Here is a 22,924-nt window from a genome sequence, read left to right on the forward strand (position 1 = left end):
AAAAAAAGGTTTGAAATAGAAAAAAATTGGAAAACAAAGATATTCTTCAACATCTGCTACTCACATAAAAATGCCTGGGGGAAATGAAAAAAAACTTCTGTAGTCAAAGTAACTTACCGTTACAGACTTGAGTGTCATACCGTGGTAGGTGCCCATAGTGTCAATTTTGAAGCCTTCCGTTTCTATAAAGAAAGGGGGTTTACTCTAAGATTTTATGTATCTCAAGGTGAATAACAAATCTAAAGTAGTAATTTACATTACATCTGACACTTCAATAGCTTTAACTGAGCCTTAAAGCTACTATACATGCAGAGTCAAATTACAACCTTGGGAAGAAAAATATCTTCAAGATAGTTTCAAAAGAAAAATTAACACACATCAACAAGCCCATTGGGTAGAAGCGGTTAAGATTACCTTTACAATGTAGTCAATAGGCTGGAAATAATTAAAATGATTACCACAACACTGTATAACAGTCAAATTACTTACTCCTAATATTTAATTATAATATCACTAAAAGTATCTAAGACTATGAGATCTTAGGGTTCCAGGACAGAGTCCCAATACGTCTTTCAGTTAAAGGCTGAAAGGCCATGCAGTCTCTGTCACACTACTAAATACTGTTGTAGTAGTGCAAAAAGCAGGATAAACAACATATGTAAACAAAGGAATGAAGTCTGATTTGGCCCATGGAGCGTTGGATTTGGTCTATGAGCTATAATTTGCCAACCCCTATTTCATATAGCTCCTTCCACAAGAAAAATGTTGCACATGATTTAACAAAAAAAGCCTTTCTATAGAATGTAATCAGAAGATAAGCTTAAGCAATAAATGTAGTCAGCATTACTGCATCAAAGCAATATATCCTTTAATGAAACAAATGGAGAATTCAGGTTATGAAGGAAAAAAGTCATAAATATTAAACTTCTAGTTGCTATAACTTACCCTTTTGATTAGGAGTAATCAAAAAAGGGGAAGTTATACTGACATTAGCCTCAACTCACTACTCATCTAACTACTGCATTAGCTAGCAGTATACCATACAGGCCATCAATGTATTATTTACAAACATAGTACTAGGATCTCCCATCTGTAATAAATTTTTGAGAAACAGAACATACTAATTTAATGACAGCATCTATAGCTCATTATAAACCAGTCACAATTCTAGGAGCTTTACATTTATTAACTTGTTTAATTCCCACAACTACCCTACAAGATAAGTACTACTACTACTGTTAGTATTACAGTAATACATGGCAGATAATGGAGACAGAACTCAATTAATGCAACTTATCAAAATTCACCTAAAAAGGCACGGATATGGGCAATCTGGATCCAAAAACCCATACAATTAGCCAGAGACTGACAAATTTGTAAAAGGCTAGATGGCATTTTCAGGCAACATAATTTTTTGTCACAACTCAACACTTCTGTCACTGAAGATATCAGAGAGCATCCCTGGTGGTATAAGGGGTTAAGTCTCAGCACTATGAAACTATCAGCAGCCACTGCAGCACCAGTTTGATCCCCGGCAAGGGAGCTGACCCACATGGCACAGCACAGTTCTCCTGTCTCACCTGTTGTTCCCCTCAGCAGTGTATTTAGATCAATGTGCCTTTTCTGCTCCCCACTGTCTCTGGTGAATCCTCTCACCCCGCCCTCCACATCTCTGGCCTATACCCCAGTTCTAGTATGTATAAATAAATCTTTAAAAAAAATAATGAATGACTGTAACAAGGTACAAAAATGTGGTGGGCCAGATGTGGCCTCTGGACCTTACTTTGCCAACCTCTGCTTTTAAAAATAGACTACACTGCCTCCCAAGTTGAGCACAACCACAGGAAGGGGGAGAGAAAAATTTAAGTAACTTGCCTTCTTTTCCTTTGAATCTTTCCTGATCATATCTGTTGTAGGCAGCTGGAATAGCCTGTTTAGTACGCAATGTAGGATCCTATGAAAAAATGAGCTATATGTTAACATTTTAAATTGTTACTTAACACTCATAATCAAAACTACAAAATAGGATACTGTTCTCTAAGCTTCTTTCTCACCGTAAATAAGGTTAGAGAGTAGACAAAAGTTGGGAGTCATTTAATGCTTTTTTTTTCTCCAAGAGACCATTTACCACTAGAAAACTGTCATCTGTATCAGGGTGAAGGACAGAGGTCTCCAAGAAAACATGCACCAAGGCAAAAAGCACAACTCTTAGAAAATGCATAAATAAAATGGATATATTTAATATATTATGATTAAATCTCTATATGAAATAATAAACTCTGCCAATTATGAATTATTTTTCTTTAATAAAAAAACAGCAATTTTCAAAGTTTAGTGACCTTACATTTGAGATGTAAATGTGACCTTAAATTTATAAATGAATTTTTCTCCAAACTGTTAATATGATAAACTATTATAAGTGAATGAGGGAAACACTAAAGTTAACAGTGGTGTTCTTTAAAAAAAAAAAAAAAAGCCTAAGAAAAAGATGCCAATCTAATGTCATATATAATTGTATGTATAAGCTAAAAATACGTATTTAAATAGTCCCAAAATTGCTTGGGAATCATGGCACTAATGACTTTACCGAAATACTTCTCATAACAGTATGTCATCACAGGTATTACTCAAAATAAGACATTCATTCAAGACTGTTACTAGTTACACACTTCTACATTCAAATGTTAAACATTAAAATTTTCAAGTAGTTTTATGATTATGGAATTAGACATCAGTCACACAAGAATAACAATTAAGCTGGTTTAAGATTTAACTAAGTTTCCTATCAAATGCTGTTAAAAACATCAACTACTTCATAACTACGCGCATACTGTGTTTTACCATAATAAAACTTGTCCCACAACCTCCTGTACACATTTCTATGTCCCACTAGACTATAAACTTAAAGCAGGGAGCCTCCCTAGTGGCGCAAGGGGTTAAGACCCAACCTATGAAGCTACCCACAGCCACTGCAGCACGAGTTCAATCCCCGGCCAGGGAGCTACCCACATGTCGCAGCAAAGCTCTCCTGACTCACCCGCTGCTCCTCTCAGCAGCATATATAACTCTTAATGGTGAGGTTTTCACATATTACAGGTATACTAAAGCAGTGAAAGGTTTAGAATCTGCTGATTTTAAAACATTAAGATGAGATGTCTTCAAATTTACAACACTGAAAAACAAGTGTCATTAAATTACCACATAAGCAGTAAAACATTCTTACCACAGGTGCTGCATTTGGGGCTGGTCGCTGTTCAGGTGCACGCCCTTCTTCTCTGGCTTTTACAGACTGAAGAATTGCAAAAATATTCTTCGAAAAATTCTAAAAATATAAATTCATTTTAATTAAACACACTTACAATTGAATATACAAAGACACTACTTCATAAACACCATCAGACTGAGTTTTCTTCCTATCAATTCTTCCCTACTATATTATAAGGTATTATTACACACATAAGGGAAATCAACTACTACAAAGAACCATTATTATAAACCCAGTATTAGTCACTTATTTTCATTTTACATAAAATATGTAATTAGCTATAAACTTACTTATATTATGCATCTATTCAAATATGTAACTGGGAATCATCTAAATAAAAGTATTAACAGAACTGTTGTCAAAAAAGGACTTAATTCTGAAAGAAATCACACACTCCTTTTCTAGGTATAGTAAATTCGTTTTAATTTAAATAGACACTACTTATGTGAAATGCTGAAAATATTGAGATGCTTTGTCAGGAGCCAATGTATACTTTTCAAAGATCTGTAAACTGTATTTTTTAAAATTCAAATTTTACATGAGCAATCTTAGCAATATTCAACAAAGGTGAGGGCCTCCCTAGTGGCTCAAAGGGTTAAGTTTCAGCACTATGAGGTTATTGGCAGCTACTGCAGCACAAATTCGATCCTCAGCTTGGGAGCTAACCCACAAGGCACAGCAGACCTCTCTAGTATTGCCCACTGCACCCCACTCTTTCTCTGGTGAATTCTCTCTCCGCATACCTCTGGCCTATACCCCAGCTCTTATATGCATAAATAGACAAAATAAATCTTAAAAAAAAAAAAAAAAAACAAAGGTGACTAATCTTACTCCTTCCTTCATGAGATATTCTTCCTTCAACTCTACTTTTGTTTACCAATCACTTATTTTAAGCAACAAATATTACTATATAAGTCAAACACCATGCCAGGCAATCAGATACAGTGATGACCAAAAGAGACATGGTCTCTTATCCTCATGAACATGAAATGCAACACAATGTACCTTTTCTAAACAACACTGTTTTCCAAAAAGTATATGAATAATATGATTCTAATGACAAGAGTGGCACTATTTTAAATTCTTGCAAATCTCCTTAATGTCTGGCTTAATAAAAGATAGCTGTGTGCTCAAAGCTATTTCTACATTCAATGTGTGCTGTGATACTATGTTTTGTTTAAAATACATAAAATCACACAGATAATTGGAAAAGAAGGAGTATTTTAACAGCTTTTTAGATAACTGGATACTCTTCTTAGGTATAACAAAACTCAGTTAAAGTGCTGGTTTCCTAAAGGTTAATGCAATGTAGTCGCCACATCCACAAACTTTTTGTATTATTAAAGTGTACTGGTCTCTTCGGAACTTTAAAATGAATTTTTTATCCATGAATGATTTTCTAACATCATATGCTGATCATGTGGAAAACATCAATCACTAAATTATACACACTGTGTTATTCAGGATCAACAAATTACATCTGCTAATATCATTACAAATTTTATCAAAAGACTCTTAAGAATTAGGAAGCCATTAAGAGTGACAGAGTGTGACAGTGGCATAAAGAAAAACTTCCTATAATTCTGTTTTTATGAGAGCTCACATTTTACTATTGGAAACAAATATTGCCAGTTGCTTTCCCTGAAGAAACAAACATTTCATGTTTGAAAAAAATGTCTGCCATATATGCAAGCCTCAATAACAGAGGTATTCAAACAAAAATGGTTTATGCTATTCATAGTCAACCACCATAGTTGAGTAGGCAAAAGTGCTATATACATATTCTGAACTAATCACAGAAAATACGACAGAAATGTACACTTGAAAGTTAAGACTTAAAACATTAGATTTTAATCAAGGACATCACTAGTAGGTTAAAAAACTCAATGGCTACTAGTAAAGCTTGATGCCAATGCTTTGATTCACACACCAAGGTGCCAGCAATTAACCAATACTTTTACACCTGCAGTACAATGGTGAAAACGCAAATTAAGTCTTAATGCTCCCATAAAAAGTTCTAAGTTTGAAAATCATATCTCATCTCTTTAAAAACAAGTGAGAGAAAACTAGAGAAATCAATCAAATATCAGCTATTTTTACATGGTAAAAGTATAGTCAATTACTATCTTCTTTAAATGATTTAATCAATTTTCAACAATAAACATATGCTTATTTATGTAAGTTTAAAAGTATGTTTTTAATGGCATTATAAAATCAAGTTGATTTATGTGGGGTGCCTGCAATAGTAATACAATTAAAACAGGATGTATTTATAGTTCTTAAGATATATAAATCAATATTTTGTTTGAAAATTCAGAAAATAAAAATAACCCTCCGACCTGGTTTATAATGAAGGTCCATCTAAAATCTTAAGGCTTTTTAGGACTATGATTACCTAGAATTATTGTTAGAGGATAGCAGATAAAAATGGAATACAGAGAGACTATCAGTCAAAATAGTTGTTTCTGATTTTTAAAAATATTAATACTCAGTAGCAAAACTAGCTACTAAACAATTCTTAAATTAACTTGTTTTTTAAATTATACACTGATGCCAACAACACTAAATTAAGAACACTAATTCTGAAGTGATAGCTTTGAAATGATGGTACAATCCTGCCACCTAGAGCTCAATGAATACTGTTCAATTTAGTTATTTGAAAAGTTAATGTTTGGTCTAAAGGTAAGATATGATACACCACCTACTTTTTTTCCTTTACCAATAGATTCAAATTTCTCAATAATTATAATGAACATTGGAAGAACAAAGTAAATCACAATATTCAACAATCAGCCATGTGAGGCAGTGAAAACGAGAAGGAACAGATCAATTTATCATAAATTTAAAAATGTAAGTTTACTCATGTTCTGAGAGGTCTCTATAATTCTAAACTCTGGGAAATGATTTTTTTTTTTAAAAGATTTATTTATTTATTTACACAAGCACTGGGTACAGGCAGAAGCGAGGGAGGGTGAGAGAATTCACCAGAGCCAGAGCGGGGAGCAGAGCAGGCAGAAGGACCAAAGCACACTGCTGAGGGGAGCAGCGGGCAGCAGGTGAAGTCTGCGCCCCATGTGGGACCCTCCTCCGATGGCCAGGGAGCAGCCAGGGATCCAACCAGCGCTGCAGAGGCTGCGGGCAGCTCCGCAACCCAGCGCTCAACCGCTGCGCCACCGGGGAGGCCCTGGGAAATGATTCTTAATTTAACCTTACGTACTTTGTAAAACAAGTGAAAAGCAATTTTTTTCTATTAGTTTTTAATTCCTGCTAAAAAGGTATGATAAATTTAAGGCCAGAATCCCAAAAATCTGCAAACAAAATCAGACTGCCGGACCAATGTTAAAGTTAATTTTCATCAGTCATTTCACACACATCTATTAACATTTTTTGGTTTTTTGAACCAAATCACCACTAACAACTGTGCATTAATGGAGAATCAGCATTTAAGAGAAAATTGGGAAGTAGAAAAAGGAAAGTTGTAAGATGAAAACATGTAACTGAGAACTGATGAGACCTTTTGGAGATACATTAAGATAACAGACATGCAGTATCTTTCAAATTTTTATCTTTCAAAATTGTAAGTACATGTCTTCTTTAACCAGCATTCTGTTTTCAGGAATTAATTGTTTTGCCGTATACAAATAAATGCACAAAGGTGTGTGTGTATATATATCTCTCTATATATACATCTATAAGGGTGTTTTAATAACACATTGTCTGTCATAGAAAAAAGGAAGGGAAGAAAGGAGACAGAGGGAGGCAAGGAGGAGATAGTGATGAAAATTCCACAATCCTGTAGCAAAAAAAAAAAAAAAAAAAGAGAACTCCATTAACAAGGAACTAACACTGCTACATTCACACAACAGAACATAATGTATAAAATACATTCAAATGCTTGCCGACTGGTATCATAGGTTGTCTGTGGTGGGGAAAATGATATTAATAACCAAGAGTTATCAGCAATATTCTATGTTCATTAGGCTTAAAGAAAATTGTGATGAGCAAGAAAACTGGGCCACTTTTTGGATTTATAAATGAGGTATAAATCAAACACCCTACATTGTTCATAAGCTTCTTTAGTGGCCAACAACCAACCATATCCTAGAATGGAATGGTAAATAGGTTACTTAAAGATCTACATTGTTAAGGATCTTTCAGAGATAACTGGAAACCACCTCTTACAAATAAAATAACCAATCACAAATTAAACACACATTCACTGGAATGACTAAGTATTTTAATTACCTTTCCTGTGCTCTGTAAGATAGTTGTTCGGGTCCTCCATACTCTCTCTCTGCTGACAATATCTCGGGTCACATCTACTTCAGCATCCACAAAGCTTCTCTGTTTAAGGGCAGTTATGTCATCATCTAAATCAGTTTTGATAGTAGATCTTTTCTTAGCCATAATTTTGGCCTTGATTGCAGCAATTTTTTCCACTGACATGGCTTCAGACAAAGACCTGCAAACAATTTCTTTTTTTAAATTTTCACATCAAAGAGCTCTTAACACATCATAAATATGTTAATCTTATTTTCTTGTAGAAAAACATTTTTAGTGGCAATAGTTAAGGATTTGTAAAACTAACATATTTGTTATTTAGTAATCATACAAGATTTTTACAAATAAAAAGCCTGTTGACTTTTGTTAGAAGGATCAACAAAAACAAAATTCTTCACATTTTTCCACCTGTTCTCTCTTCCCCACACCAAAAAGCAGAACTCATTAACATGGGCCTTTTTTTTTATATTGAGATTTATTTGCTAGCCCCCTCCCCTTTTTAACCTACACAAATTATACAAATACACACATATCCCTCATTGGAATGGGAGTGAAAAATTTATTCTGTAAATAATATAAACCTTAGGTTTTTGCTTGAAATTTATTTCAAGATATGAAACCTATAATGCATTAGTGTATAACATACTAATATTACAGCTGACAGAGACTTTTATATGCCACATAAACATATTTTAATGTCTGGAAGATGAATCAACCTTTTGAAGTTTTATTTTTCTTTACTTGATTTTCAAATAGGCAAAACAATAAGCAGAGGCTATGCTTTAAGAATTATTTTAAAAACTTAACACTGAAAGTACAGATTTCATTAAGATGATAAGTTTAGTGAATTTTTTCACAAGTAAAAGGAGAAAAACAGTTAAAGGTGTTTGGGTACCTTAACAACAGTTGATAAAATTAATAGTCTAATCACAGATGAAAATCTTGAAATACGTTTAAACAACATCTGGAAAGGGGACAGGATTTCCTGCAGGTTTAAATACGGTAGTATTATATCATATACGATTTCAATGCTATTAGGTATAAAGGTACTTTATTAGGAGATGCTCTATAATACTTGCAACTTTCCCTTAAAACCTAAAGCAGCAGATCTCCTTCCTGCCTGTGACTATTCAAGTGCACTTTTCCTTTCTCCTTTTCCTAATAAACCTGACCTTTCAAAGTGAAAAAATAAATGAATAAAATTAAATCTAAAGCATACCAACATACATTGAGTAAAATTCAAATATTTATAATCAAACACGCACTTGACTTTCAATCACTGGAATTTTATATTCAGCCACAATGAAGTAACAGGGACTGGATTAACATTTCAACTTTGAGACAAGGCTTCTCAAAACACATGAAATAAATATCTACTAGAAACGTAATAAAAAGCAATCAGAGACTGTGATCTTTGACAAATGAAAATCAAATCTGGTAAGACCTATGAATGTCACAGTAACATACTGCCTTGAAAGTTTCCAAAGTGGCATAGGAAAGAGACCAGACATAACTTAGTGGACTCCCTGATTTGAGAAACTAGAGCTGAGTGTCCAAGAAAACCAAAGTGGCTAGAGTTTACAGACCAGAAGACCTGAGAAAAGAGAGTTGCACAGAAGGATCTCCTTAAGAGTTCTAGCAAAATACTGATTAGTCATGAAAATGAGAAAAGGATTGCTGGGCATAGAACCATCCAAGCGGGTTGGAGGGAACAATGCCTACCACTTACATAAAGTGAAAAATAATACTTGTTCCCAGCAGTCTCTTATTTTCATATTCATGGTACATTAGGTAAAATATGCAGAATGTCATTGCCTCAGCAATGGGTAAGGAACAATTACCCTAACTGAACACTGCTCAAATAACAAATCTTAAAATCAAGACCCAAAATGTAAAAACTATTTCCAAGTTCCAAAACAAAACTATTGAAAATTTAGAAAAAAACAAAAATACCTCAGCAAGGTAAACGCAATGTTTATTTCCATTTGAAGATTATAAAGCATGTAGATGAGAAAAAAAAAAAAAAAAAAACTGAGCCAGAATAAGAAAAATCTAAATCAAAACAAACTGTGAAAGTGACAGAGATGGGGCCTCCCTGTGGCACAAGGGGTTAAGCACAACAATATGAAGCTATCCCCAGCCTCTGTAGCACAAGTTCAATGCCGGCCAGGGAGCTATCCATATGGCACAGCAGACCTTTCCTGTCTCCCCTGGCTGCTGCTCCCCACAGCAGTGTATTCCAGTCAGTCTGACTGTTCTGTTCCCCAGTCTGTCTCTGGCAAATCCTCTCACCTCCCACACCTCCCCAGTTTTTGTATGAATAAAATAAATAAATCTTTAAAAAAAAAAAAGACAACTGTCTAGACAATAGAAAAAAAACGTACATTAAAGAAGTAAAATGCATGACACCAGACTCACAAAGGCCAAAAGGAGATAAACGGATATATATTATTCATTTGCAGTAAGGTTCCTGTATTATTGATATATATGAAGTGATCTAACACTTGAGGGTAGACAGTGATCCAATAAAATCTCTAGCTTACTAAAATTTCTAAAGCAAACACTAGAAATAACAAAACAATTATAATTCAAAAAAAGATAAAATGGAAGTAGAACAAATAGTCTTTGAATCTAAAGGAAGCCCAAAGAAAGGGAACAAACAGAAGAGACAAATAGGATAAACAGCAAATAGATGGTCTACAATTACCAAATCTATAATCACATGAAATGCAGATGATCTCAACATAAAACGACCGAAATCAAACGACAAACTTGCTACTAAAGAGAATACTATATAAGTGATAGGGTGTCACTCCTCTGAAGATCTGGCTACAAAGACTCTAACTTCTACTCATTTGACCTATCTTTTGCCCTCTTGCTTACTCACTCTGATGAAGCAAGTTGCAATATTGTGAAATAGTCTATGGAGAGACCAAATGCCGCAAAGAACCAAGCAAGTATGCTAGCTACACCAGAGGAACTGAAGTGTTAGTCTAAACTGCAAGGATCTAAATTTTGCTAAAAGCCACATGAATAAGTTTAGCAGCATATCCTCTCCCAATCAGCCTACAGAGGAAAACAACCCTGATAAACACTTGAATTGAGGCCTTGCAAGAGACCCAGAAGTAGAGAAGTCACCTAGCTCATTCCAATACTCTTGACTCATAGAAAATGTGAGATAATAGGCCCTCCCTGGTGGCACAAAGGGTTAAACACTGCACTATGAAGAATTCGCAGCATCTGCAGCATGAGTTCGATCCCGGGCCAGCCAGGGAGCAACGCACATAGCACAGCAGACCTCTCCTGACTCGCCTGCTGCTCCCCTCAGCAGTGTACTTCGGTCAATCTGCCTGTTCTGTTCCCCACTGTGTCTCTGGTGAATTCTCTCACCCCCTCACACCTCTGGCCTGTACCCCAGCTCTTGTATGCATAAATAAATCTTTAAAAAAAAATTAAAAGAAAATGTGAGATAATAAATGTGTGTTGCTTTAGCCACATATTTTGAGTTAATTTGCTGTATAGAAATAGACAACAAATAATATGATCAAGTAGTGTTCATCCATGAAATATGAATGCTCAAAAAAATTAGCTTAATTACCATTATTTTTAAAAATCAGCATGGGGCCTCTCTGGTGGTCTAGGGGTTAAAAACACAGCACTATCAAGCAATAGCCAGCACCTGCAACAACAGCTGGATCCATGGCCATGGAGCTGACCCACATAAGCAGCAGACCTCTTCTGTCTCACCCACTGCTCCCCTCGGCAGTGTGTTTCAGAATATCTGCCTGTTCTCCCCACTCGGTCTCCGATGAATCCTCTCACCTCACCCCTTCCCCACCTCTGGCCTGCACTCCAGTTCTTGTATGCATAAATAAATCAATCTTTAGGGGCCTCACTGGTGGCACAAGGGGTTAAGACACAACCTATGGGGCTGTCCACAGCCACTGCAGCATGAGTTCAATCCCCGGCCAGCGAGCTGCCCACATGGAGCCACAGACCTCTCCTGACTTGCCTGCTGCTCCCCTAAGCAGTGTACTTCAGTCAATCTGCCTGTTCTGTTCCCCATTTTGTCTCTAGTGAATCCTCCCACCACCCCCCAACACCACTGGCCTGTACTCCAGTTCTTGTATGTATAAATAAATCTTTTAAAATAAATAAATCTTTTTTTAAAAATCCATATAATCATTTCAATAGAAATCAGAAAAAGCATTCAATAGCCAACATTCCTTTCTGACAAACCTCTCAGCAAATTAGGAATAAAAAAGGTATTTTCTCAACCTGTTAAAGATTATCTACAAAACACCTAAGCTAACAGAAGCTTAATGGCAAAAGAATAAATATTCTTCCCTAAAATAAGGAAAAAAGACAATGTCTAAAATCACCATTCCACTTATAACTAAAAAAAAAAAAAAAAAAAAAAGGCCTCCCTAGTGGCACAAGGGTTATTAAGCACAGCACTGTGAAGCTATCTGCAGCCTCTGCAGCACAAGTTCGATTCCCAGTCGGCCAGAGAGCTACCCACATGGCACAGCAGACCTCTCCTATCTCAGCTGCTTCTACCCTCAGCAGTGTATTTCATTCAGTCTGCCTGTTCTGTTCCCACTCTGTCTCTGGTGAATCTTCTCACCCCCCACACCTCTGGCCTATACCACAGTTCTTGCATGCACAAATAAATCTTAAAAAAAGAGTAAAATCCCAGCAGACTGGGAAAACAGCACTTTAATTGCAAATTCACATGGAAATGCAACAGACCTAAAACAGCAAAAACTTCCTTGAAACAGAGCAGAGCTGAAAAGCTGAAAGTAGAGCTAAATGCTTTTTCTGATTTCTATTGAAATGATCATACAGATTTTTTTTTTAAGTTTTTTTTTTTTAAAGATTTATTTATTTATTTATACAAGCACTGGGTACAGTCAGAAGTACAGGAGGGTGAGAGAATTCACCAGAGCCAGAGCGGGGAACAGAACAGACAGACCTACGAAATACACTCCTGAGGGGAGCAGTAGGTGGCAGGAGAGGTCTGCGTGCCATGTGGGACCCTAGCCCAGTATTTATGCATACAAAACTAGGGTACAGACCAGAGGTGTGGGGTGGGAGGTGCGGGGGTGAGAGGATTCACCAGAGACAGACGGTATTTTTAGCTTTTCAGCAGAGCTGTAACTAAAACAGTCTGGCATGGACAAAAAGACAACAGATGAAAAGTACAGAATAGATCCAGAAACAGACCTACACTTCAATGGACAAATGATTTTTTTTTTTAAACAGGTACAACAATTCACTAGAGATCCATGGTGCTAAAACAACTGGCTATCCATATTCACAAAATTGAACTTCCATCTCATAAAAAACAAATGAATTTTGGTCCTTATGTATCATATACAAAAAATTAACTGAATATAGGCCACAGACTAAAGTGGAAAACCTAAAATTCTAACACTTCTACAAGAAAATATAGGAGATAATCTCTGTTGACTTTGTTTAGGCCATCAACACCAAAAGAACAATTCACAAAAGTACACACTAATAAATTAGACTTTATAAAAAGTGAAATACTCTAGTCTTCAGAAAGCAGTTAGAACAATAAGACATGTAGCAGACTAGGAGTAATGTCTAAAAAGTGAATGTCTGAATAAGAACTCATACTGAGAACATATGCTAACTTTCAAAACAGTGAGAAAACCACCCAATAAAAAAATGAAGAAAAATCTGAAGACATTTCAGGAAAGGTAGCATAGGATAGTAAATAAGCATGTGAAGAGACAGCAGATAGCCGCAACATCACTAATAATGAATAAGTGCAAAATAAAACCACAATGCTACAACACCACATAGCTATTAAGATGGCTGAAATTAAAGTCTGACAATTTCAAGTGTTGACAAGGATGCAAAGAAACTAGATACACTGTTGGTAAAAACGTGAAATGGTACAATCACTGTGAAAAAGTTTGGTGAATTTGGTGAATTCTTTTTTTAAAGATTTATTTATTTATTTATATAAGCACTAGGTACAGTCAGAAGCACGGGAGGGTGAGAGAATTCACCAGAGCCAGAGTGGGGAACACAACAGGCAGGCTGACGAAGAAATACACTGCTGAGGGTAGCGGCAGGAAAGGTCTGTCGCGCCATGTGGGACCCTCGCCGGCTGCTGGGGATCAAACCGGCACTGCAGAGGCTGCGGGCAGCTTTGCAGCCCAGCGCGCAACCACTGTGCCACCAGGAGAGGCCCATTTGGTGAATTCTTAAAAAGTCAGCTCTACAATGCTACAAGAGCTGAATCACGCCTTTCATAAGATACTTACCAAGGAAAATGAAAACATCTGTCCATGCAAAAAGTTGTACACAAACACACTCAAAGCTTTAGTTGTAACAGCCAAAAAACAGCAGCAAGTGAAATGCCCATCAACAGGTAACTGAGAAAACAACTGTTACATCCATACAAAGGAACAGTATTCAGCAATAAAAAGGAATAACTATTGAAATACCCAATATGCATGTTCTCAAAATAATTATGCTAAGTGAAAAAAGAAGGCCCCAAAGGTACTACATATTCCCATTTAAATTTAACTCTGGAAAAAAACTAATCTATAGTAACAGATTATCAGTTGTCTGGGGAGGAAAAGATGTGACGATAAGTGGAATTATACAAGCATTATATGATGATGATTCATTATTTTGACTATGATTTCACATATATGTGTGAAAATTTATCAATTTGTACACTTTAAATATAAGTTTATTACATGTCAATTATCCTCATTAAAGTTTTTAAATATCTGCACTGAATTTTTGAGTTTGGACAAAACTTCCACAAGCGTTACACTGAGCTAAGAAAAAACTACGAAGTGATTTTTTTTAAACATTTATTTATTTATGCATACAAGAGCTGGGATATAAGCCAAAGATACAAGAGGATTCACCAGAGACAGAGTGGGAGCAGAACAGGCAGATCTATTGAAATACACTGCTGAGGGGAACAGCAGGCAGACAGGAGAGGTCTGCTGCACCATGTGGGTCACCTCCCTGGCCATGGATTGAACTCATGCTACAGTGGCTGTGGACAGCTTCATTGTGCTGAGTCTTAACCCCTTGCGCCACCAGGTAGGTCCCGAAGTGATTCTAACTATTGTGAAAAGTAGCAGTCAACAAAATAAGGCCATAGGCCAAATTCAGCCATGCCCATTCACTTATAAATGGCTGCTTCCCCTACCAAAAAAGAGCTAAGACAGTTACCCCCCCCCCAAAAAAAAAAACCCACCTACAAAATAAAACATATTTCATATCTGATAATTTACAAAGTTTGCTGAATTCTACTATAAATTAACAAGAGATTACCATAATAAATGAATAGCTTTGATTATGAAGTAATTTTTAACAGGAAAGATCAATACAGTAATAGAATCAAAAATGCTTTCCAGGGCCTCTCTGGTGGCACAGGGGTTAATCTCAGCACTATTGCCAGCCACTGTGGCATGAGTTCAATCCCCACATGGTGCAGCAGACAGCACCTGTGGTCTCACCGCTGCTCCCCTCAGCAGTATTATTTCACTAGATCAGACTGTTCTCCCCATTCTGTCTCTGGTGAAGCCTTCCACCCCCACACCTCTGGCCTACACTCTTAGTTCTTGTATGCATAAATAAATAACATAAATCTTTTTTTTTAAAAAAAAGCGCTTCCCAAAAAGCACATTTAGTACAATGGCTTCCAATTCCCCCTAACAAAACATGCCCATCCATTTCCTCTGAAAGTAGGGTACAGAGGCATATAATGAAAGCAAGAGATAAATATCAATGTAGAAGGTATATTAATAATCCCTTTCTCCATGTGCACTTACATATATCTAAACCACCTATTTTGTACTAAAAAAAAATCCTTACCTAATCTGCTCCGTTTGTACAATTCCTTCTTTGTGACCCTCCAAACGAGCAGCCAATCTCTCTTTATCAAGGCGCACACACTCTTCATCCTGAAAATAATCACTGGTTAGAAAAATTTTTAATTTTTATTTCAACTTTTATACAATATGTAACTTCTCACCAAAGTTCCCACCTATAAAGTTCCAGGCATCATTGGCCTTAGGTCAATTTGAAAGATTATTTTTAGTTACCTAAAGACAACAATAACATATGTTGGATCACATAAAATTAGAAGAAATGACTAAAAGCCTGTCAAAACCTTAGTAATATGTTTCTATGATTAATAGTTCTTACCATGGTTGATCACACCTTTTATTCAGAAAGATATTATGCAACTAATAAACTATTTCTCTTCAAGAAAGCATATATAGGGGCCTCCCTGGTAGCTCAAGGGGTTAAGCACTGTACTATGAAGCAATCCGCAGCAACTGCAGCACAAGTTCGATCCCCAGCAGGCCAGGGAGCAACCCACATGGCACAGCAGACCTCTCCTGTCTCGCCCGCTGCTACACTCAGCAGTGTATTTCAGTCAGTCTGCCTGTTCTGTTCCCCACTCTGGGTCTCTGGTAAATCCTCTACCCCCTGCATCTCTGGTCTGTACCCCAGCTCTTGTATGCATAAATAAATAAATCTCTTTAAAAAAAAAAAAAAAGAAAGCAAGCATATAACTAAATTGTACAACCAACCCTTATCACAGTCAAAATTTCATTTTGTATTTTAATTGTTTTTGTTACTCTATTGAACCCATCACCATATAACAAAATACTAGAATATAAACCTTATTGGTTTTCAAAGTATGAGCCTCAAAATAAAAGGATTTTCTTACAAAGTAGCCCATGGGACACTTGTCTGAATTCAACCTTAATAGCTCAACTTTTGTCTAACTTAAACATTAGAATTTGTCTAATTTAAATATTAGAATTTCACGTAAAATTCAGTAACCAGATCTAGTTCAACAAATGAGAAAACAGGGCCCCCCCCCCCCCCCGTGGTGCAGCGGTTGAGCGCTGGGCTGCAAGGCTGCCCGCGGCCTCTGCAGCGCCGGTTCGATCCCCAGCCACCAGTGAGGGTCCCACATGGTGCCCAGACATCTCCTGCTGCCCCGCTGCTCCCCTCAGCAGTGTATTTCATCAGTCTGCCTGCTCTGTTCCCCTCTCTATCTCTGGTGAATTCTCTCACCCTCCCGCACTTCTGACTGTACTCAGTGCTTGTATAAATACATAAATTTTTTTAAAAAAATAAGAGAAAACAGAAGACCAAAGACAGTTTTTAGCTAATGGAATATGAAACTGTTTAAAAAATGTCAATAAGTTCAAGAGATCCAGGAAAATGTTGAGTTCCTATTAGTGTTCTAATATCCACACATCATTTAAAACATATCGTTCAGGTGAATGCAAGAAAATTTAACAAATGCATTAAATTGTGCCATCTATAATAAAGATGTAACACCTATCACTCAAGTTATTTACAGTCTGCTGATTTTAAAGGCAAATGCAGTCTAATTTTTTTAAATATTTATTTATTTATGCATACAAGAACTGGGATGTAAGCCACAGGTGCGCAGGGTGAAAAGATTCACCAGAGAGAGTGGGAGCAGAACAAGGAAATGTAATGAAATACACTGCTGAGGGGAGCAATGGGTGAGGCAGGAGAGGTCTGCTGCGCCATGTGGGTTGCTCCCTGGCCTGCCAGGGATCGAACTCGTGCTGCAGTGGCTAGCAGTAGCTTGATAGCGCTGTTGTTTCTCCCACACCACCAGAGAGGCCCCAGCCCAAATTTTAATGGTATCAGAATCCCTGACCTCCAGGTTTCTCTCTTCTAGCATAATGCCTTGCAGGCACTTAATATACACTTGCCAACTAAAAACCTATATAAAATACAATCTTCTATGTAACTCATTTTATGTCTACAAAGGCTCCATAAAGCTTTTTATCATGCTATTTCTTATTTTCCAATTTTCTACCTAGAAAATTATTATTTCTGACATCGTCAGTTTTTTGAAATAAACTGTGAATTTTACTTTTTCAACTAAATGGTATCCCTAAATTCACTAATTTTATACAAAATGAGCCAAACTCTCCTTTCATGCAAAAAGTATTGGGGAAATTTCAATTAGACTGCCACAAAGTTTGCTTCCAGTGTAATGGAGAGGGTAGGAGCCAGGACGCCTGGGTTCTAATCCTGATCTGTCCACTTCAGCATGTCACCTGTTCTCTCTGAAACTGCTTATTGATAATATGTGTGGCACTGCCATTCAGGAGGTTATGTTGAGGATTTAAGTTGATATACATTAAGTATATAGAATATTACCTAGCACAAGAGTAATTGCAATGAGTTAACAATCACTAGTATCATTACCTTAAAAACATCAGGCCCATTGTCTCAGCATGCTTAATTAAAAATATATTATCAAATTTTATCAATTCTATTGCTTGTATTTAACGAGCCATTTCCCTTTAACAGTTACCTTTCTTATCAAATTGTGGATGCTTAACAATATAGTAGGCAAAAGTACAACTTGTGATGTAAATGAGAAAATACTTGTAGTTTCTACTGATATTAATTACAGCATACTAAAAGCCCTGTTTGGAACCTTGCTTTCTTTTTTAACCTCTTTTATTTCAATCTTATTTACCAATATTATTCTAGTTGCTAGCAAGAGAATTCTGTAAGTAGCTGATATGTCATAATTTTAAGAAGTAACTGTAATATGGACTTCATGTTCAAGCTCCTACAAGTGGAAAAATTCCCACAGCATCTTATTAGAGGGACAGGCAAACAACAACCTAAAGGTCAAGTCTGAACAATCATAAGTTTGTAAAATTTTATTGGAACACAGCTCACCTGTTGATTTATGTACAGTCTATGCTTACTTTCACACTATGATAGCTCAGTGGAGTAATTAAGCAGAGACCAAATACCTTAAAGCCTAAAATATTTATTACCTGGTACTTTATAGAAAAACCTTTCTGACCCCTAAACTAATCCAATACTGTCTTCACACTGGTGGTGCAGGGTTTAAAGTCTCAGCACTATCAAGCTATTGCAGCCACTGCAGCATGAATTTGATCCCCAGCCAGGGAGCAAACCTAAATGGTGCAGCAGAACGCTCCTGTCTCCCCCACTGCTCCCCTCAGCAGTGTATTTCAGTGTATCCACTTATTCTACTCCCCACTCTGCCTCTGATTGAGTCCTCTCACAATCCCCCACCCCCGACCTTTGGCCTGCACCCCAACTCTCCTACGCAAAACAAATAAATCTTTAAAAAGGTAAAACAAAACAAAGTGCTACATCCATCACATTAACCTGCACATGAGAAATCTTAAACTAGTCCCTGGACTACAATGAGCAAGGGATTCTTTTTTGCTACACAAATTCAGCAACAATATGAATGATCTTTAAAGTAAAGTTCCATTACCTCAATTCGTGGTTTCTTTGCTTCTGCTAAAACTTCATCTGCAGCTCGTTTGACTATAAGAAAGAAACAAGTAAACAGTTTAGTTTTGGGATAGGTTTTTATTTTTTATTTATTTTTTTTTTTTTAAGAGGCATGTTTATTTATTTATTTATTTGTTTGTTTGTTTTGTTTATACATGCACTGGGTACAGTCAGAAGCGCGGGAGGGTGAGAGAATTCACCAGAGCCAGAGCGGGGAGCAGAGCAGGCAGAAGGACCGAAGTACACTGCTGAGGGGAGCAGCGGGTGGCAGGAGAGGTCTGCGCGCCATGTGGGACCCTCCTCTGGTGGCCGGGGAGCAGCCGGGGATCGAACCGGCACCGCAGAGGCCACGGGCAGCTTCGCAACCCAGCTCTCAACCGCTGCGCCACCGGGGAGGCCCTGGGATAGGTTTTTAAAGTTCAATATAAACATGTGACAAAACATACCTTGAGTGGATCGCTGAAGACCTATTTCGAGAGGGGCACTTCTGTCTATACTTGCTGACGTTGCTGAAGATTTAAAAAGATTTATGTGAGAAAAATAAGTATTTGAACACGAACAGTGAATACTAACACAAAAATAAGTTTAAGACTTGTTAAATTTCTTTCTTTTTTTTAAACTAAGTTTTTTGTTTTTTGGGTTTTTTTTTAAGATTGATTTTGATTTATTTATGCAAGAACCGGGGTACAGGCAAGATTCACAGGAGGGTGAGAGGATTCACCAGAGACAGAGTGGAGAACAGAATAGGCAGACTGACGAAATACACTGCTGAGGGGAGCAGCAGGCGCGACAGGAGAGGTTTGCCACCCCATGTGGGACCCTTGCTGGCCAGCCGGGATCAAACTGGCATTGCAGAGGCTGCAAACAGCTTCAGCTTCACAGCACGGCGCTCAACCGCCTGTGCCACCAGGGCAGGCCCAAATTTCTTACTTTCTATACAGTGATTTTCCTAGGAAAAAAGATTCAATGCAGCTTTGAAGGTTTTATTATGAAAGATTTATCTGTATTACAAGCTCTGTAAGAGGACAAACTTTAACAATTTAATTACAAATTATTGTGATGTGACTGGAATCAACTGGCCATTTCAAAAAAGATATTCTAATCTCATAACATATGTACATAAACGAGTAAATAACCAAAAATACGCATACATATTGTGTGTGTGTATGTGTATGTACATATGAGGGGGAAGTTTTTAAGTTAGCGTTCACTTTAAAAGTGTAATTATAATAGGCTAAAAATAAGTTTTAAATTAATTTAACGTTTTAGTGCTTCAAAAATAAAGGAACAATTAACAAAATGGTATACCTGAACCTATCTCTTGCATATATTTTTAAAATTTTAGTAGATAGGAATAGATGCAAAATATGTCTTTTATTTTCCCTCTTCTATAACACAAAAGATAGCATACTTAACCTTGCCCTTTCTTCTTTTTAAACCCTAACAATGTATCTCCAACATGCCTCCATATCAATATGTGGGGCATTTCTTTAGTTCTGTGTTTACAGCTTCTTTTTTTAAAGAAGGAAGAACTCTTTTCTTAAGTCCATTTTTATTTTTATTTTTTAAAGATTTATTTATTTTTATACAAGAGCTGGGGTACAGGCCAGAGGCGCGGGAGGGTGAGAGGATTCACCAGAGACAGAGAGGGGAGCAGAACAGGCAGACGGACCAAAATACACTGCTGAGGGGAGCAGCAGGCATGACAGGAGAGTTTGCCATGCTATGTGAGAATCTGGTTGGCCAGCAGGGAATCGAACCTGCGCTGCAGAGGCTGCAGACAGCTCCAAAGTGCTGCGCTCAACCCACTGAAACACCAGGGAGGCTCTATATCGACTTTAGATACATATATATTACTTCAAACATTTCCAAATATACCTTGAGAATATGGTCCCAGATGTAGGATTTTTTTAAGAGGTAATGTTGGTTTACAAAACTCTATGTATGTATGATAGAAGTTCAGGTTCACACCTCTTCAAATGTATGTTACCACACCATTCCCACCACCAAAGCAAATGAAGGGCAAATGAAGAATTTCTATGTCAAATATGTAATGACAGATTACTGCCAAATTTCTTCAAAGAAGCTATATCAACTGATACTAAAATCAACAGTATTAAGAGTTCTTGTTTCCTTCTACCCTCGCCTGAGTTCATTATCAAACGTCTAGATTTTCCTCTATCAGTTAAAAAAAGTTATCACCGTAGTTTAAATTTACAATTCTATTATGAGAACAATTTTCATATGATTTTATCATTTTTTTCTGTGAACTAACTGCATAAGGTTGTTGGTCTTCTATGTGTTTATTTATAGGACCACTTGATATTACTAACAAGATTGGTCCACTTAGTGCAACTAGTCTTTTCTCAATTGTCAAGGCTTTTGTTTATTGTAATGCAGATTTTTTATTTTTAGTATCCTACTAATTGAATAGTCATTATCTTTCCCCTCACCAATTTTATGTGTCTCTAATCATGCTAAATTCACATAATTTAACACCTAACAGATAATGAACTTTGTTTGCTATCAGTTTATCTACTCATTCACACTTTTTAAATTAGGGCTTTAGTTCATTGTAAGTTCTAAACTCTATACTGCATCATATTTTCTTGTTGTTGTTCTCCAAATTTTATGTTTACCTAATGAAGACCGATTCCATGTTTTCATTAAACCACTAAATTAACAATTTTTTAAAAATTAACAAAGCAAAAAAAAATTAACAAAACAATATGCTTGGTGACTAAACTATAGGAAATTATGTGGATGGATAAGGGTAACATTTTTCTAGATTCTGAAAGAAAACCCACTTGCTATCAAGTACTCCTCCCAGGACCTCCCGAGTGGTGCAAGGGATGAAGAAACAACCTATGAAGCTATCCGCAGCCATTGCAGCACAAGTTTGATCCCCGGCCAGGGAGCTACCCACATGGCACAGCAGACCTCTCCTGACTCGCCCGCTGCTCCCCTCAGCAGTGTATTTTAGTCAATCTGCCTGTTCTGTTCCCCACTTTGTCTCTGGTGAATCCTCTCACTCCCCCACACACACCTCTGGCCTGTACCCCAGTTCTTGTATGCATAAATCTTTAAAAAAAAAAAAAAGTACTCCCAAATCAGCCTATTTATCAGATTCACTTGATACCAAAAATAGAGACTCCTACACTCTGTAAGATTACTAGATCTTCTAAAGTTAATATATACATATATATATATACATACACACTTTTTTTTAACAAGTGGACCTCATAATTAATTAAAAATTTTCCTTTTCCTATTCAACTCCATCCTCTCCAGAATTAGGATGCGTCCTCAACCCTCCCCTAGGATCCTACCCCTTTTGTTTAGCACCCAGATTAAGCTACCGCTAAGTGCCTGCTGAATGCTCAATGAGGATAGTATAGGAAGACAGACAGCTTACTGTATTGATAATGGTCTTTCCATTACACACAGTCTGAAAATCAATTTCACTGTTAAAACCATGCGGCAAAATACAAGCAAAACAGCTGTTAATGACTTAAAGTTAGCAAATACCATCCCAGGGAAAGTGAAACCAAAGAGTTCTATCATATCAACTTATTTGTGCTCTGAAAGGTAACAAATAATAACTCGTTTATTAAGGTAAGTACCAACCATTAACCACTACTCTTTTTTTGTAACTAGGTAGTATTTTTTTTTAAAATGTTAACATCACTTACTTTTTTTTTTTTTTAAGATTTTATTTATTTATTTATATAAGCACTGGGTACAGTCAGAAGCGCGGGAGGATGAGAGAATTCACCAGAGCCAGAGCGGAGAACAGAACAGGCAGACTGACAAAGTACACTGCTGAGGGGAGGAGTGGGCAGCAGGAGAGGTCTGCGCCATGTGGGACCCTCGCCCGGCAGCCGGGAATCGAACCGGCGCTGCAGAGGCTGCAGGCAGCTTCACAACCCAGCGCTCAACTGCTGCGCCACTGGGGAGGCCCTAGGTAGTATTAATAACTGCTTATTTAATAACTTCTGCCTCACTAGTGTGCACTCCCTAGTGGAG

General features: G+C 36.9%; 1 protein-coding gene across 1 annotated transcript in view; it reads right to left on the reverse strand.

Annotated features, from left to right (window-relative positions):
• Positions 1-22,924, reverse strand: part of CDC73 (cell division cycle 73) — a gene marked incomplete at its 3' end in the record, with an annotated part of 96,454 nt that overhangs the window by 65,495 nt on the left and 8,035 nt on the right. Inside the window, exons 4-10 of the mRNA XM_084245225.1 lie at positions 19,345-19,407; positions 18,879-18,931; positions 15,422-15,510; positions 7,511-7,727; positions 3,224-3,322; positions 1,876-1,954; positions 118-182 (exon numbers count right to left, since the gene is read on the reverse strand). Of these exons, the coding sequence (XP_084101351.1) occupies positions 118-182; positions 1,876-1,954; positions 3,224-3,322; positions 7,511-7,727; positions 15,422-15,510; positions 18,879-18,931; positions 19,345-19,407 (665 nt within the window). The remainder of the gene's footprint in view (positions 1-117; positions 183-1,875; positions 1,955-3,223; positions 3,323-7,510; positions 7,728-15,421; positions 15,511-18,878; positions 18,932-19,344; positions 19,408-22,924) is intronic.

This window comes from Talpa europaea (genome assembly GCF_964194135.1).
Source record: "Talpa europaea genome assembly, chromosome: 10".
Classification (NCBI taxonomy): Eukaryota; Metazoa; Chordata; class Mammalia; order Eulipotyphla; family Talpidae; genus Talpa; species Talpa europaea.